The 18,475-nt window shown below is 41.8% G+C and overlaps 1 protein-coding gene across 1 annotated transcript; it reads left to right on the top strand.

The window, feature by feature from the left end:
* The first annotated feature begins 1,500 nt into the window (after nucleotides 1-1,500).
* On the top strand, nucleotides 1,501-18,241 carry FKBP6 (FKBP prolyl isomerase family member 6 (inactive)). Its single transcript, XM_039848928.1, has 10 exons — nucleotides 1,501-1,562; nucleotides 1,681-1,713; nucleotides 1,974-2,095; nucleotides 2,546-2,635; nucleotides 3,432-3,634; nucleotides 4,873-4,992; nucleotides 15,314-15,508; nucleotides 15,632-15,741; nucleotides 17,114-17,190; nucleotides 18,204-18,241. Exons 1-10 carry the CDS (start codon nucleotides 1,501-1,503, stop codon nucleotides 18,239-18,241), a joined length of 1,050 nt encoding a protein of 349 aa, XP_039704862.1.
* Nucleotides 18,242-18,475: the final 234 nt, after the last annotated feature.

Genomic DNA, 18,475 nt, shown 5'->3' with positions numbered 1-18,475 from the left:
GGCTGGCCAGATATATATACCACCTATATATATCATATATTTAAACCTATAGGAAAGGCTGGGATCTCTTAGGGACTGAAAACAGAGATGGGCAAGAGTCTAAGGATGGCTCTGAGGTTGCTAACGATTAGAGGTCAGGAAGTGAAGGATGACTGAGAAGGGACAGTGAGGTAGGAGGAACATCAAGAGTGAGCGGTGACTAGGCAGAATGGCCCCCTAAAGATATCCATGCCCTAATTCCCGGACTCTGTGATTATACTTCACATGGCAAAAGGGACTTTGAAGATGTAATTATGCTCATAAACTTGAATTATCCAGGTAGATTCAATTTAATCACATAACCGCTTAACAGCAGAGAACTTTCTCTGGCTGGAGTCAGAGATGCTACAGAAGAGGAAGCTGGAGGATTCCAAGCATGAGAAGGATTCAGCACACTGTTGCTGAGATGTCAGGGCCCACGTGCAAAGACAGGAGAGAGGCCACTAAAAGCTAGGGGTGGTCCCTGGTTTTCAGCCAGCAAGGACATGGGGACCTCAGGCTTAGAGCTGCAAGGATCTGGATTTTCTAAATTGAATGAGCTTTGAAGTGGATTTCCCCCCAAAGCCTCCAATCAAGCTGATGTTTTGATTTTAGCCCAGTGGGACCAATGTTAGAATTCTAACCTACAAAACTGTTAAAGAATAGGTGTTGCTTTAAACAGCTAGGTTTGTGGTAATCTGTTGCAACATTGATAGAAAACAAATACAGAAGCCAAGGAAAAAGCATTTAAAGGTGAGAGAGGTCAACTTCATCGAATGCTGACAGGAGTCCAGCAATCTGAGGACAAAGAGATGTCTGATGGACAACAAAAGCAGTGGCAGGAGCAGGGCACAGTGGTAATATTAATGTGAGTTGGAGAGAAAATGCAGGGTGAGGAGGTGGATACAGAGCAAATGAAAAGCCTCTGCAGCAACTCTTTCCAGAAGTTTTTTTGTGAAGAGTAGGATTGGGGCCACCTGTAGCAGGAGGGAGATGTGGCACAAAGGGAAGCTCATTTGTTTTATGGTAGGAATTTTCAGACACATATAAACGGAAGGAAATGATACAGTAGTCAAGGCAAAACTGGTGCAGGACAGAAAGGGTACCCAAAGTCCTTGAGCAGGCAGGAGCGCAAGGACCCAGGGACCAAGCCAGAGGGTCTGGGATCCGGGGCCATTCTTCCTTTGCATCATGAAGGCGTAGGTGCAGCAGATTCTGTGGATTCGGTGACGGGAAAGTGAGAGAGCCATCATTTTGTTTTCTCAGGAACTAGGCAGTCCGACTTTAAAGTCCTGGCCCGGCCTAAACCTCTCGGAAAACAAAGAAGGAAGGAAGGTGAAAATAACGCACTGCTGAGAGGCCTGACCCTTCCGGCAGCAGGCCGTTTCGAGGTCCTGTCCTCATTGGTGCACTCCCATCACGTGCCCCACTGCGTGTCCCCTCCCCCAATCACGTGCCCCACAGCGAGTCCTCGCCAGTCGCATGTCCGTTCCCCACGCCTTCCCTACATGCCCCACCACACGCTCCCACCACTTGCTGCGCAGGTTTGTTTTTTTTTTCCTACCACGGGCCCCGTGGTGCACCGCGCGCCCCTGTCGCGTGTCCCATTGCACCCTCAGTGAGCCCAAGGGCGGTTGGCTGCGGTTGGGACTAAGCGATTAGCGCCTCCTCGAGGCCGGGGAACGGAATGCCGCCATCTGGAGCTGACCGCAGGGTATAAAGGCGGAGGCGGGAAGGGAGTCATCCCCTTTGGGACTTTCCCGGAGTCGCTGGCAGGGAGAGGGCGATAGGACTGAGCGCTCCTCCGCGTGGATATGGTGGGGAACACCCGGACCCCGGGAGTCAGACGAGGGGACTGCGCCCCTAGCCAGGTGAGGGTCCTGGCGAGTCAGGGGCTGGGGCGCCAGAGGCAGGGTGCAGTCTGAGGGCTCACAGGTCTTGTGTTTCATTCCCACCAAGTCTCCCTACCAGAGGTTAAGTCAATGGATGCTGGACATTTCCGGAGACCGGGGTGTGCTGAAGGACATCATCCGAGAGGGTGCAGGCGAGCTGGTGACACCGGATGCTTCGGTGCTAGGTACAGCCTGCGGGCCCGGTGCCCTCTGTCCTCTGGAAGCTGGCGATATGAGAGGACTGGTGGTTACGAGGGCAGCAAGCGTTTCACTGCAGTTTACTTTGGGGGTGAGGGGAGGCTACGTATAAAAAAAAAAAAAGTATTTCTATCCGGTAGAACATGCTTTCTTAGAATTGGGGTTTTAAGGGAAAGCTAGAAAATTCGTATCACCTTTTCATGACGCCACTGTGAACAAGAGACACTTCCAGGCCCACCAGCCAAGCTCCTGAACATCAGAGCAAAAGGTCAGGCATCCAAACATTAAGCAAAGGTTTGTTCCTGTCACTCAGGGTGTGGAGCAGTTGAAGCACATCTAATTCTATTGTTTTTGTATGATAAAGAGTCTGATGTTATAGAGGTGAAGGTATTCTTGGTCCATTTTTCCTCACCATGTGTCTGTTTCATCTGCCCTAGTGAAATATTCTGGATACCTGGAGCACATGGACAAGCCTTTTGATTCTAATTGCCTTAGGAAAACTCCTCGGCTAATGAAACTTGGAGAGGGTAAGTTCAGATTAGGAGCTGAAAAAGAAGGGGTTTGTTTTTAGGAATTGTTGAAGAACAATACCCTAGGACTAGAAAACTGTCCAAAGCACAGATTGTTTGAGTTAGTTTTTCTGAAACTGGGTTTTGCTAAACCAGCCACTTTCTCCCCACATTCCCCCTTGAGACCTAGGTATTTGGGAGATGGCCTACCTGGCAAGGTTATATTTGCATCCTGACTTAACCATTGGGTATTGTGTTTTCATTTGTCCATTCATTAAGTAAACATCTATTGAATGCTTACTACCCACAATGCATGGTGAAAAGAAAGGATGTACCCAGATTATTAAAACATTTCGGCCAGTGTGGTGGAGGAGATTGACCTGCGTTCAGATAACCAACCTGGTAGAATCAGATAAGTTCCTGGAAGGTATAAGCGGTATTGTAGGAGTACTTAATGAAGTCACCATGAACTCCAGCTGGGAAGATCAGAGGATTCATGGAAAAGGGGGCATTTGAAACGAGCCTTGAAGTTAGAATAAGATTTCAGTCAGGGCAGAAGCTGGGAATGGGGTGAGGAGGAAAACGTTGCAGGAAGAAAGAACTGTGTGACAAAGATGTAGAGGCCAGAATGCTGCAGTGCCTGGAGACGTTAGAGTTGGGAATGGAGGTGGTAGTGGGAGATAAGGCTGAAAAGTGAGTTGAGATGTCTTGGAATATTATGTGGAGAGATTTGGGTGTTAAGGAGGAAGAAATTGATAGCATTGGAACAGGTTACTGGGCAAGCTTCAACAAAGTTCTTTGTCCCTTCTTCCAGATATTACACTTTGGGGCATGGAGCTGGGCCTTCTGAGCATGCGGAGGGGAGAGCTGGCCCGGTTTCTGTTCAAACCGACCTATGCCTATGGAACACTGGGCTGTCCGCCCTTGATCCCCCCAAACACCACTGTCCTGTTCGAGATTGAGCTGCTTGACTTCCTGGATTCTGCTGAGTCAGACAAGTTTTGTGCCCTCTCATCTGTAAGTTCTGGAGCACAGATGTCAGCACTTTGTAGAGAAAGGGTTGAGTTTGTTGTGTTTTGGTAATTATCCTGCCCTGCTGATGATCCTCTAGCCCAGGTCCCACCCTAAGGATCCTGTGCAGTGGTGGTGGAGTTCCCTCACTTGCCAGTATTGCCCGTCTTAGTTATGGCTGTTGTGGGTAACTGTGCTAGGCCAAGGTCAGGCTGTGGTTTTGTTATGGACCAGCAGTTTAAGCTGATCTTTTAATTTTCCTTTGCCCTACTTCTCCCTGCAAAACAGGAAACATTTGCTTCTCAACATTATGTTTGGGTTCTAGCAAGTCAGGCATTGGTAGCTCATAATTAAGGTGACCGTATGTATAATTTGTTACCCAGCCCAGGACAGTTGAGAGTGAAAGGGACTATCAGCTGGATGGGATACCAGGACATCAGGTGTAAATTTCAAGTTTTTTGTGTCTTTGAACTTGAGTCAAATGAGGACATATGGCCTCTATTCTCATAATTTAAATATTGCCATTTCTTTGTTGCCTTTAACCCATCCCATAGAGATAGGGCCTTTAATCTCATCAGCAGTCATGTGCAGTCTGTGTCATGCTATTTCACACTGACTCTGTATGTGACCTTAAAGGTCCACCCCAGGTTTACATCTGTATATGGTATCTCTCCAGCTAAACAGCCCCTTTTTAAAAATCTTTACACAGTACAGAGGTTCTTGCATATGCCTGGGTCGCATCTCTGGTGTACTGATTTAGAATCTCTGGGTGTGGAGCCAAGACATCTGTGTATAAAAAGAGGCTCTTTGGGTGATTCTGATATGTACTCAAGGTAGTGCATTTTGTCTATAAAGACCAGTAGGGCCCTGGGCAGACCAAGACCTGTTAAATGCTTAGTGGATAAATGGCTGTTGTGAGTCCTGATTTCTGTGTTTGACAAGTTCCATCAGTTTCTAATCCCATGGGAAACTGCTGCTTTAGGGAGCATCTCTTGGAGGTCTACGGAAGTAGCTCTCCTTTTGGCTTTAGTCTGTGAAGTGGGAGCAGTGATAACACCGTCCTGTCGTGGCTTCTGTTGAAAATTCACAGAGATGACCTCTGCAGAGACGTCTAACCCAGTGCCTGGCACACATACAGCAGTAAACAAAAGTTCATAATCTGAAGGAGAAAAACTAACAACTGTAATTATACTTGCATCATGGCTTTCAGTTTCTCTGCTGGTGTCCTTGTCTTTGATATCCAGGAGCAACAAGATCAATTTCCACTTCAGAAGGTCCTAAAAGTGGCAGCTACTGAACGGGAGTTTGGCAACTACCTTTTCCGTCAAAATCGTTTCTATGACGCCAAAGTGAGATATAAACGGGTAAGAATGCTTTAGAAGAGTGTTTAGACCCTGAAAATTTCCTTGTTTAAAAGACATAGACCTGTCTCTTTCCCCGGTTGTGTACTCTTCATACACAACCATTAAGAAAAATCTCATTAAACCTCCTCGTGTCAGATGGCTGATGACTGGGAGAGGGGACAAGGGATTTGAGGGGAACCTGTAATGGCCTGTGTCTGGTACTAGATGCTGGTTTCATGGCTTTGTTCAGGCTCTGAAAATTCATTGAGCTGTACACTTACTTTTGTGCTTAGCTGTGTGTGTCTGTGTACGTATATGTGTATATAACATGCAAATATGTATATATACGTGTGTATTCATGTATATGTAGGTATGTGTATACATATACATATATAAAGTTTTTTAAATCCAGTAAAAATTTTTAAAATTCTCATTAGTGTTAAGTCCTTGGTTTACCAATTTATTTTTCTACTCCTCTGTGAAGTTTGCTGTCTTCATTTTCTGTCCAACAGTGGAGATTCATCTAACTCTCTGAGGTTACTCCATTTTCAAAAAGCTCCTGATTGTGATTTTGCTTCTTGTGTAGGTTATGATGACAGGAATTCACTGTGCTTTGTAACTCAGTCAACAAATATTATGAGCACTTTCTGTGTGCTATACTCTATGCCTTAGGTTCTAGACACAAACAGGACAGAGTTTAGAGTCTAGGAGTATTCTGATTTTATGTCTCATTTATGTACTGAGCCTAAATCATTCAGGATTTGCATTTGGCTGCAAGCAACAGAATCCTGAAAAACAGTTCTTTAAGTAAACTAAAGATTTAATTTTTCCTCACATAAAAAGGGAGGCAGTTCAAGGTTGATATAACAGTTCCATGAACCCACCATGGATTCAAGTTCTTTCTGTCTTCCATCTGACCTGCCATTAAATGTGTCCTTGGGCTTTTTTTTTCCTCCAAGATGATCATTCAACATCTAACATCACATGATCATCTGGAAGAAGGGAGGGGAGAAGAGTCTGGTGTGTTTATGACTTCCCTTTATATTTCACTGGCCATGTTAAATGGGCACCCTTAGCTGTACAGGGAGCCAGGAAGAGTACTTTTTAAGTGAGTACATTGCTGCTTTGAATGGAATGGAGGTGGTTAGGGGAAGAGGAGGGGAATAGATATTGGGTAAGCAGCTAACAATATCTGCCACATTTCGTTTATATGAATATGCTTCAGAGATAGAAAAAGGGAGAGCATGCATGTACCTGTCTTTTGGAATGCTGACAAAAATCAAGTTCTTAAACTTGGAAGGTACAGATTTTGGCTCATGGTTAGGATGAATCGTAACTTGGAAGGTACAGATTTTGGCTCATGGTTAGGATGAATCGTGGATAATATTTGCAAAGTTTCTTGAGAGCCTGCTCCCTTGAAAAAACATTTTTCCATATAAAACAGACCACTCTTCCCATAACTTAGTCCTATTTCTTAGGTCTGATCCCCTGAGGCAGTCACTTTTTAATAATATCTGCTGTTTTTCTGGTATTCTGCATTTATAAATAACGTGCTTTAGTTGCTCTTTTTTTTTTTTATTTTAGTTTCAAGTATACAGTACATTGGTTGGACATCTATATAGTTCGTAAAATTATCCCCCCAGTTGCTCCTTCCTTCCCCTGACCCTCCACCTAGCCAACATATTAATGCTGACTGCATTCCCTATGCCGTGCTTCCCATCCCTATGACCATCCATCAGCTACTAATTTGTACTTCTTTAACCCTTCACTCTATTCTCCCAACTCCCCCAAACCCCATCCCCTCTGTCTGTCATCAAATTGTCTACTATATTTGTGAGTCTCTTTTTGATTAGTTTGTTCTTTTATTCCTTAGATTCCGCATATAAGTGAAAACATATAGTATTTATCTTTGTCTACCTTAAATACCTTTGAGGTCCATCAAAGCAGTATCTTTTTCCATCCCCTTCCTTTTATATATAGAGGTTTTGTTTTCTTATCCTGTCAGCCACTCTGTCTTTTGGTTGGAGCACTTAATTCTTTTCTATTTAAGGTACTTACTGATAGGAATGTAGTTGTTACCATTCTTTATTCCTGTTTTTGATAACATGTTTTTTTTCTTAAATCTCTCCAACATTTCCTATAATACTGGCTTGGTGGTAATAAATTCCTTTAGCTTATTTTAGTCTGGGAAGCTCTTTATCTGTCCTTCAATTCTAAATGATAGCTTTGCTGGATAAATTATTCTTGGTTGTAGATCCTGGGTCTTCATCCTGTCGAATATTTTGTTCCAAGTCCTTTTGTCCTGCATAGTTTCTTTTGAGAAATCAGCTGCCGATCTTATTAGTGCTCCCTTGTAGGCAACTGTTTTTCTCTTGCTGCTTTTAATATTTTTTCTTTGTATTTAACCTTTGGCATTTTAATTATGATGTGTCTTGGTGTGGGCCTCTTTAGATCCCTGATTTTTGGAATTCTCTGAGCTTCCTGGGGTTTTATGTCCATTTCCTTCACCAGGTTAGGGAAGTTTTCCATCATTATTTCTTCAAACAGCTGTTCAACATCTTGATTTTCTTCAGTTATGCCAATCAGATGGATATTTGGACTCTTAATAGTGTCCCATATGCTTCTTAAATTATATTTCTAGTCTTGGCATCTTATCTCTTGCAATTCTGATTGTGTGTCCTTGGCTTTCCTGTCCTCTAGATAGGGCATTTGATCCTTTATTCACTTTGTTTATTCCATTTAATATACTTCTCATCTCAGATAATTTGTTCTCCATTTCAGACTGGTTCCCTTTTATAATTTCCATTTCCATTTTTATGTTTTTTTAAATCTCTTTGTTGAAGTTCTCACTGAATTTATCTACACTTCCTAAAGTTCATTGAGCATCTTTATAACCAGTGTTTTGAACTCTGCATCTGTTAAATTACTTGACTCCATTATATCTGGATCTCTGGTCTGTTTTGTCATATGTTTTCTGCTTCTTTGTCTTCCCATTTTGGCTGCCTTTCTGTGTCTGTTTCTATATAGTAAGCAAAGCTCCTAATTCTCTTGGTCTTATTATTGTGGATTTGTGAAGTAAGTGTCCAGTGGCACAGTCCTGAGAGGGGTTCAGCTGCAGGCCAAATTTAGCCTAAGCTTGGATGGGGCCCCAAGTTGGGGGAGGCAGGGTTTCAGGGAATCCACTGGGTGAAGCAACCTCTGTTATCCAGTTTGATGACGTCACGGCTAAGGTGGCGCTATTTCTGGTGCACTAGAAGTGGGGAGGGCTCAAGAGGGAACAATGGATACCGCCAGCACTTCTGCACAGAGCGAGGCTTACCTGGACCCTCACTCCGACAATGTCTCCCTGTAAGTCCCTGGTGCCTCCTGCATGCAGCAGAACCAGCACTGGTGCTCAGAACGAGCAGGTCTGTCACTGTGAAAATCTGCTCATGGACACGGCCCCTTTAAGAGGCGTCTGCTGCTGCCGCAGCCTCCGTCTCATTCAGCTACTCAGACCAGGCAGCCCCACGGCCTTGCCTCATCCTACATTCTGCCGTTACAAAGTGCTTTCTTGGATTTCTCCCTAGTTGTATGGCTTATTCCTTTAGACCCCAGGCAAGTTTTCCTTGCTGCTGCTCCTTGTTTCCGTCACAACTTTGATTTGGTTGCCAGAGGGGTGAACAGAGCTGCTGTCATCTACGCCATTTTTTTTCCTCCTTTATTTGCTCTTTTTGATGTTTTTTTTTAAATTTCTCATTACACTGTCTCTCATTTCTGCTTTCTCAGTATTGTCATAATTTTTAAAATAGGTATTCAGTGTTACATTATCGAGGTTATATAGTGTTATACCTGCTGAGCCAAGCTCCTCACTATGCTTACATCCCCTTCCTTGTGAGCAGTCCCTTTTTGTACCTTGAATTGCCTCTTTTTTGCCTAGTTTTCTCTATACCTACCACCATTTCTTCCTAAACTTTCTCACAACAGTAGCATGCCACTTCTAGCTACTTTCCATGGGATCATGCCTCTGTTCTTCTAGCAGTTCCATGTTTTCTTGGGATTTCTGCCTGGAGCTCGAGTCAGACAGAAGCTCTTTGGGCCTGCTATACAGCTCTTATTCCAGGGCTGCTCTGTGATTCTGTTTTGTGGATTTCATGTTGTTTTTCTCAGTTTACTCCCTTGTTTTGGTGGAGCATTATCCTTGCATGTCTAAAAATACACTTTAAACTTCACACTTAACAGGTAGTGTAACAGTATAGAATTCTAGGATGCAGAATTTAAGTCACCAACCCTCAGATATTAAAGGATAATGTTGCAGCTTTTAGAATTGCTATTAAGTCTGATACCAGTTAGGTTCCTATTCCTTGATATGTGACCTTTTATGTTCTTATGGAGACTCAAGAAGCTTTTTACTTACAGTGTTCTTAAATTTTACAGTGATGTTCCTCTGTGTGTGTGTGTGCGCGCGCATTTTTAAATTTGTTGTATTGAGCTCTTCGTTTCATTCAGGAAATTTGTCATCAGCTCTGGGAAACTTTTCTTGAGTTCTTGCTTTGATAATTTACTCTTGTTTCTGTCTTCTCTTTTTTCTGGAACTTGTTAATTGACTATCAGACCTAGATTGAACTAGGTTTCCTTTTTTTTTCTTTCTCTCAATGTTCATCTTTTCTCTTTTTTGTTTCACCGTATGGGAGTTTTCCTTGACTTTATTTGCCTTCTCTTCTAATGAGTGTTTCATGTATACATTATCTTCTCTCATCTCTTTAGATTATCGATTCTAATTTTTCATCTTCTTTTTGTGTCTGAGTTTTTTTTAACCTCAGTTCTTTTCTTGTTTGGTTTTCTGTCCATTGGAGACTGCTCATTTGCATTAGGTTTGGCTATAAGTCACATAGACTCATAATAAGTGACCCTAAAGATAGATATTTCTTACTAATGTAAAAGGCTTGAGGTATGTAAACAAGGGCTTATTGGTATTTATATTCCGCAATGTTCTCAGGTACCCAGACTCCTTCCGTCTGACTGCCTGTTTCCAGGGTGGGACTCTGGGCCTTGTGGTCCAGGATGGTGTCCTATAAGGCAGGGATCTTCAACCCTAACCCCAACATGGACTGGTCCATGGCATGTTAGGAACCAGGCCGTACAGCAGGAAGTTAGCGGTGGGCCAGCGAGCAAAGCTTCACCTGTATTTGCAGCCCCTTCCCAGCGCTAGCATCACCTCAGCTCCACCTCAGATCATCGGGCATTAGATTCTCATGGGAGCACTGGTCCCTGATGCCGAAAAGGTTGGGGACCACTGCTTTAAGGTCTAGGCAGTAGAAGGGAAAAGAGGTCTGAAGGCATGTATCTATGACATTTGTACTGAATTATGTTTTCCAGAACCTATTCTCCTGGCCATAACCAGCTCTAAGAAAGGTTAGCAAATATCTATGTTCTGGTTGTACATGTTCCCAGCAAAAAATTCTATTACTGTGGAAGAAGAAGGAACAGCTACTGGGAGACAGGAGGCTCCCTCTTCCACAGAGGCTTTTCCCAAATGTCTGTTGATTTTTGGCTGTCCATAAGGATTTGAAAGAGGCATCAAAAACTTATTGGAAACTCCAAGTGCTTGGTGGGGCAGATTGCATTGCAATCAGATAGACTCCCACTTATCAGTATGCAGATGTTTTCTCTTGAGTCATTCAGTTCTCCATTTCCTACCCAGTGTAAACGCCTAACTACCAGTGTCCTGGCAGCTGAACAGGGAAACAGGACAGAGGTTCTCAGTGGCTATTATTGAAACTGTCATCTAATAATCCTGTTATCGGTATACCTCCTTCCTATCCTCCGTCTGCTGTCCCGGAATTGAGAGCTGCTTTGGTTCCTGTCTCTAGAAAATAGACACTGTATATGCCTCCTGAGGTGGTGGGAACATCTGGACCCAAAGGGACAGGGAGTGGGAAAGAACATTCAACCTGTCTTTTATCCCCACTTCTGTACTCTGATGTCTCTGATTCCTAGTCCTGCCAATTCCCAGTGCTCTCAGGGCTTTGAGCTGTAGACCAGCCCCTTGTCTTACTCTTCTCTGCCAATTCAGTCACAACACTGCCATCCACTCTGAGACATCGGGCTTGTCACTGTCTTTCTAGTTAGACAATGCCTTTCTACTCCTTAGGGCAGGAGTAGAAAGTCGGCCTCACTCCATCGGAAGCTTTGCATAGCTGTTCCTATTAGAAGTGTCCTCAGAAGCAGATTGACATTTATTGAGCACCACTGTGTTTTCAGCCTTTTGTTCAGCTTTCTGTGGGACACACAAAAGTATCAGGTGGAGTTCTTGCTCTCAAAGACCTTTAATTTAGGTATGGTACCTAGTACTGTAGCTTTTCAGAGAAGAGGAAGATTTTTGTAGGCTAGAGCATCGGGTAGCAGCTTTTTGGAGGAAATGCCACTTTAACTGAGTCTAGAGGGATGAAATGGCAGAGGCGTAGAGGTGGAGAGATTAACTCTGGGCAGGAGAAGAAAATGAGGAAAGGTGTAGAAGTGACCAGAGCCTATTCAGGGGGAGGTTGGCAGATACCTAGTCTAAAACACAGGCCACATTTGAAGAATAGCAAGCAGGAAAATAATGTAATTAGATTCAGGAAAATGCTTAAATGTGAATAGATGGATTTGGACTTGATGAAGAGGATGGAGGGGAACCACTGGGAGAGAGTGAGTTAATAAAAGTAATATTTAGGGATGAGCCAGTGGTTAATAGGATGCAGGTAGTGCCGCACTCACAAGAGCCAATTGTAAAATTTTAAGGAATTTTTTGCAAGGTTGTTAACATTACTTTGGTAGCTTGAAATCAGCCATGGTGGAAATAATTACACCACAGGAATAGGCAAACACTAGAGGGCCCCTCTGCCCACGTGACCTGGCCATTAAACAACAGCACACCACTGTATGCAGTGCGTGTTGAAGGGATAGACTTTCATTAACGAGTCTCTGTCCCATGATAGGCACTATATGAGGCATGTGACAGCTACCCTGTTACAGGGACCCAGGAATGTGTTTAAGAAGGTATGAGTTGTACGAATAGAAGAAAAAGTTCTGGAAATACTTTAAAAAATGAGTGATTAGACTTGAAGTTTTGCATATAAGTGAAGAAAGAAACGAAGAATAATATTTAAGCTTTCTGGTTTGAAAAACAGGAATAACTGGGAAAGAAGAGCTTTTAAACTTCAGTTTTGATCACTAATGAGGATGGCTGAGTAAAGATGGCCTGTAGAAGACAGCGACATTGTTTCATGTTTCGATTTAAATATGGGACCAGAGTTTGGGTGAGAGATCCAGGCTGGTGATAATGAGACCTGAATCAATTTAGATAGTGTGAGGGCAGTGGACAGACACCGGTGTAATGACTGTCCAGGACTTAGGAAAGTAAAGATGAAGGAAGACTTGTGACTTTTCTGCCTACAATACCATTTTCTCTGACGTATTTTCCACTTCTTTCATTCTGCTAGCATGTTCCAGTGGAGTCTTCTCTATTAGTCACACTGACACTACTCAAGTTTTAACTTCATCACTTTTTTTCTTTACTATTATTGTGGAGATATAATTCACATACCATTCAGTTTACACTTTTAAAATGTATAGTTCATTGGTTTTTAATATATTCACAAAGTTGTATAACTATCACCACAATCTCAGAACATATCCATGCATACCTGTTAGCAGTTATCATTACCCCCACCCATTGGTAATCCCTATTTTACTTTCTATTTCTATGGATTTGCCTATTCTGGACATTACATGTGAATAAAATTATTAAATATGTGGTTCTTTGTGTCTGCCTTCTTTCCCTTAGCAAAATGTTTTAAAGATTTATCTGCTTTGTAGCATGTATTAGTACTTCATTCTTTTTAAAAATATTAATTTCATTTTTAAACTGTGGTAAAATATGCATATTTTACAATTTTAATGCATTTTTAGGTGTACAGTCCAATGGTATTAAGTACATTCACAAAGTTATGCAGCTATCACCACTACCCATTTCCAGAACTTTTTCAACATCCCAAATGGAAATTCTTTACTCATTAAATAGTAGCTCCTTTCCCTGTTCCTTTCAGCCCCTGGTAACCTCTTTTCTACTTTCTGTCTTTATGAATTTGCCTATTATGGATAATCATAGGTGAAATCATATAATATTTGTTCTTTTGAGACTGGCTTCTTTCACTTAGCATCATGTTTTCAATCTATGTCGTAGAGTCTACCAAATTTCATTCATTTTTAAAGCTGAATATTGTATGAATCTCACTGCCTTTTGTTTTTGTCCATTCATCAGTTGGTAGACATTTAGGTTGTTTCCACTTTTTGGCCATTAGAAATAACATTGCTATGAACATTTGTGTACAAGTTTTTGTGTAGACATATGTTTTTACTTCTTTTGGGTATGCACCTACGAGTGCAATTGCTGGGTCATATTTTAACTTTTTAAAAAACTGCCATACTATTTTCCATAGTGGCTGCAACATTTCATGTTCTCACCAACAATACAAAGGTTTCACACCAAGACTTATTTTCTGTTTTTAAAATTATAGCCATCCTAGTGGCTGTGAAGTGGCATCTCTCTCTCTGATGTTTATTTCCATTTTCCTGGTGGCTAATGATGTTGAACATCTTTTCATGTGCTTATTGGCCATTTGTATGTTCTCTTTAGAGAAATGTCTGTTCAGATCTTTTGCCCATTTTTAATTGGGTTGTCTTTTTATTGTTGAGTTGTAAAAGTTCTTTATCTTGGATACGACGCCTTTATCAAATAGGATTTACAAATTTTTCTTCCAATTTACCGGGTTATCATTTCACTCTTTTTAGGAATGTACAAATGTCTTTTTTTTCAAAACTACAAAATGAATTACCTGTAGATAATGACAGAAGTAAACCATTCATTATATTTGTCAGCTTAAACCAGTAACAATGGTTTATAGGGGTTTTCTTAAACATCAGCCAGCCTCTTCATTTTCTTCACTTTTTGGATAGTGCCCTTTGAAGCACAGACATTTTTAATTTTGATGAAGTCCAGTTTATTCTTTCATTGGTTATGCCTTCGATGTCACATCTAAAACGATAGTCTGAGGTCACAAAGATTGGCACCTATGTTTCCTTCTAAGAGTCTTATAGTTTAGCTCTTACATTGAGGCCGATGATGCATTTTAAGTTAGTTTTGGTATATAGTCTGAGGTAGAAGTCTAACCTCATTTTTTGCACATTGATATCCAGTTGTCCCAGCACCATTTATTGAAAAGGCTACTCTTTCCCCCATTGAATGGTGTTGGCACCCTTGTTGAAAATCAGTTGACTGTAAATGTATAGGTTTGAGGAGATCAAATATATGGTAGCTGAAGGAAACTGGACTTTGGGTGGTAAACACACAATAGAATATACAGATGTCAAATGGTAATGTACACCTGAAAATTATATAATTGTATTAACCAATGTTACCCTAATAAACTTAATTAAAAATTTACAAAATAAAAAAAATCAGAAATCTGCCCTGCTTTTTGCCTCAGTAAGTGCTTTGTAGCCAGGGAAATAGTTCTGATTCTTAGCCCAAAGAAATGCTGGAGTGTTGTCTTTGCAAAGGATCAAGAAGTGAGATCTATGTTTCTAATAAATCCTTCTGTTATAGTTTATAAACTACAAATGTTAACTTTCCTTGGGGGTCTTCCAAGTTTTAACCAATAAAATGCCAACCAATTTTGGAATTAAAAATGAGTGTATAGGTTTGTTTCTGGACTTTGAGTCTGCATTGTCAATTCTGGTCCATTGATCTATATGTCTTTATGCCAGTACGATACTGGCTTGGTTACTGTAGCTTTGTAATAAGTTTTGAAATTAGAAAGTGTGAGTCTTCCAAATTCTCTTTTTATTATTTGTTTTGGCTATTCAGGATCCCTTGAATTTTAATATGAATTTTTAGATCAGCTTGACAATTTCTGCAAAAAAGGATATTGAAATTTGGGTATGGTTGCATTGAATCTGTAGACCAATTTGGGGAATATTGCCATCTTACAATCCACGAACACGAGATGCCTTTACATTTATTTAGGTCTTCTTTAATTTCTTCCAACAGTGTTTTGTAGTTTTTGGTGTACAAGTCTTACACTTTAAAATTTATTGCTATTTATTCTCTTCGATAGTATTGTAAGTGGAGTTTTTAAATTTCATTTTGGGGTTGTTTATTGCTAGAGTATAGTAACATAATTAACTCATGTGTTGATCTTATGTCCTGCAACTTAGCTGAACCAATTTTAGCTCATAATAGTTTTTTTGTTGCTTCTTAGGGTTTTCTGTGCATAAGATTATGTCACTCCTCTTGACCACCTGTCTTCCCTCTCCACAGGCCTTGTTACTTCTCCGCAGGCGATCAGCACCCCCTGAAGAGCAGCACTTGGTGGAGGCCGCCAAGCTTCTTGTTCTCCTTAATCTGTCCTTTACATACCTGAAGCTGGAGCGACCCACCACAGCCCTGCGCTATGGAGAGCAGGCTCTGATCATTGACCAAAAGAATGCCAAGGCCCTCTTCCGGTGTGGACAAGTGAGTTGGAGGACAGGGACTTGGGAACAAATGCCCAAGAGAAGGTAGCAGCAGTGTTCAACTCCAGCACTGCAAAAATGCTGTCTTTCCCAAGTATGCTTTTAAAATTCTGTTCTTTCACAGGCCTGTCTCCTCATGACTGAGTATCAGAAGGCCCGGGATTTTCTAGTTCGAGCTCAGAAGGAACAGCCCTTCAATCATGACATCAATAATGAGCTGAAGAAACTGGCCAGGTGAGACCTCTGTTTGCACTCCTGCAAACAGAAAGGCCTGTGATGCTGCTGCAGTTCTGGTCTCCACCTGGGTGTGTTGTCCAATACACATTATGAAGCAGCACCCCCTAGAGCTAGTTTTATGAAGTGCTCAGTACTCTAAACCAGCAGCTCCCAGTGGGGTAGTGGGACAAACCTCTAAACTATACCTGTCTGGATGATTTCCCATCTCCCTCTTTTACCCTTCTCCCTTCAAATAAGCACCCCCAAAGAGGAGGGCCAGTGTAGTTTTTAAAAAGGCCTTGTTCTTCAGATACTCTTCCTACTTGCCTCCAATAGAGAACTGCTGTTCTCCACTGACCGTAGAAAGTTGTCTTACAGAGCAGCGGTCCCCAACCTTTTTGGCACCAGGGACCGGTGTTCCTATGAGAATCTAATGCCTGACAATCTGAGGTGGAGCTGAGGTGGTGACGCGAACACTAAGGAGCAGCCACAAATACAGATGAAGCTTTGCTTGCTTGCCTGCCACTCACCTCCTGCTGTGTGGCTCTGTTCTAACAGGCCACGGACGGATACCAGTCCGTGGCTTGGGGGTTGGGGACCCCTGTTATAGACCCTAGTTTGATATGACGTTGATCTTTCAGGTCTGATTCATACCTCTAGGGTGACTTTCTTGTTACCCAAGTGATACCTCTACCAGTCTTTGAGTAATGTAACTTTTTTTTTTAACCTTTTCTGATTATAGAAATTATGTGTTTATTGTAGAAAACTTTGAAAATATCAACATATAAATAGAAATCACCCATAATTCTATTTCCTCATCATACAACCACTGTTTTTTTAATGTGGGTTTTGTTTTTGTTATTGCCGTTGTTCTGTATTGGCAAGATTCTCCTGTTAACATTAAACATTTGATCCAAATTGCTTAATTAAGCTTTCATGACATTAAAAAAAAGTCTGAGGTATTTGCACCTCTATATTTGGATCCAATTGTTGCAATTTCCTTTCTGATATTTAAGTATCCTGTCAGTTATATGAAGAAATTTTGGACTCTTAACCATTCTTTAGCGAGAAAATCTCAAGATAAGTTAGAGACCACTGAGTGTGAGGCATCACTTGGCAAGACTCAGCTGGTAGCCTCACTGACTGGCTGCCAGCCTTCAATGTTGCTGTCTTTTCAACTTATGGTCTGTTTGTCCAAGGGCTTCTTCAGTAGTTCTTGGGCACCCCACTATCCCCGCTTCTCTCCAGCATTGCTTCCACCTCCTCCTGATTCAATTGAAAGCCCACTGGATTTTCAGTGTTTCTGGACCCGAGTGGAGAATTCCAGCCACCAGATGTCACCTCCTGCAAAGGCAGACCTTGTCTAACTATTGTGTATTTCTCTTTACAGTTATTACAGGGACTACACAGATAAAGAGAAAGAAATGTGCCACCGAATGTTTGCCCCTTGTGATAATGGCTCTACAGGTAGGAGAAAATTAAAGGTAATCAAAGGACTAAAGCATAAAAGGCTTTAGGATTTTGTCCAGGATGTGTAAAAGTGTGGTGGTTCTCCTTGGCCCACCAGTGAATAGTGACTATCTACAACCGAAGATGGGTGAGAGGAGTAGAAAAATTCCTTATAGAAGCTAATGACAAGTCTAGTACAGAATGTACACACTGCAGGCCTTCTCATAGAGAAGATAATAGAGAAGGTTGGAAAGTCTGTTCAGAGCCGGAGGGTAAATTTATAGGTTTAGGAAGCCTTAAGCTTTAAAATGAAAACATTTTTTTTCCTATTTTATATTAACCTTTCCCTCACAATAGCTTGAAACATGAAACTGTGATAGTCGTTAATGTGATGGTTTATCTGAGCTTTGAAATGACCAGTAATGCTTCTTTTAATCTGTTTTTTCCTGAAAACCTGAAAGTCTCCGGCCTCACTTTACACCTAACACATTGTTATAAGACAAAATCCAAATGTCAATGGGTAGGGATAGGCAGTGACTCTTAACTTCTGCTTACTGTTAGAATTAGAGATTTGAAGTGGTCGGAACTAGCAGGGAGCAGAAGCTAATGTTCCTGCTGCAGTGTGCACCTTGTGATTTAGCAGGCACAGGGTTAAGGTTTCGCGTGGGTACATGAGCTAACCCACTAGGCTGGTGTACCATTACTTAAGAAAATTAATGGAAACAAAATCACCTGCCTTAAACACCTGCTTAGCTGAGTAGATAACTCTGCTCTCTTGAGAGAAGTTAAACAAGGGACAACAAGAAAACAGCTGCCCAACGGGCTCCTGGTGATAAATCTCTCCTTTGTTGCTACATCCCTCTACAAAAGAGGCTTGAGAGAAGAAGGCCATGAAAAGGCCTTTTCATCCCAGACGTTTTCACAAGTGATCTACAAACTGCTGCTCTCTGCCCTGTCAGAAACAACCTGCCAGTATCAGAAGTAAATATTGCATTCATCATTGACCCTGACCCTGGAACTCTGGCCTGCAGGTCTTTTGGGAGCATTGAAGTATTTGCAGGTCTTCTGAACTGAGACATGAGCCAGAGGACTTCTGTTTGTTTGCTATTAATGTCTAGTAGAAATGGAGGGCTGGTAGCTTTTCGCCAGACATTTTTGACTGTGACATAGTATGTCCTGCCATTTAATGAAGATCCAGTTCTTCCAGGGTCTGTCCTAGAAACGGATCTTGGAAAACATAGCAGGGCAACAAGTTCTTTTTCCATTCTTTGTCTTTCCCTCCCGGCTTTCTGTCTGTTGGGCT

Source organism: Pteropus medius, unplaced genomic scaffold (genome assembly GCF_902729225.1).
Source record: "Pteropus medius unplaced genomic scaffold, Ma_sr-lr_union100, whole genome shotgun sequence".
NCBI classification, from domain to species: Eukaryota; Metazoa; Chordata; class Mammalia; order Chiroptera; family Pteropodidae; genus Pteropus; species Pteropus medius.
Note: the sequence above shows the minus strand (reverse complement) of the source record. Positions and strands in the feature narration are given on the sequence as shown.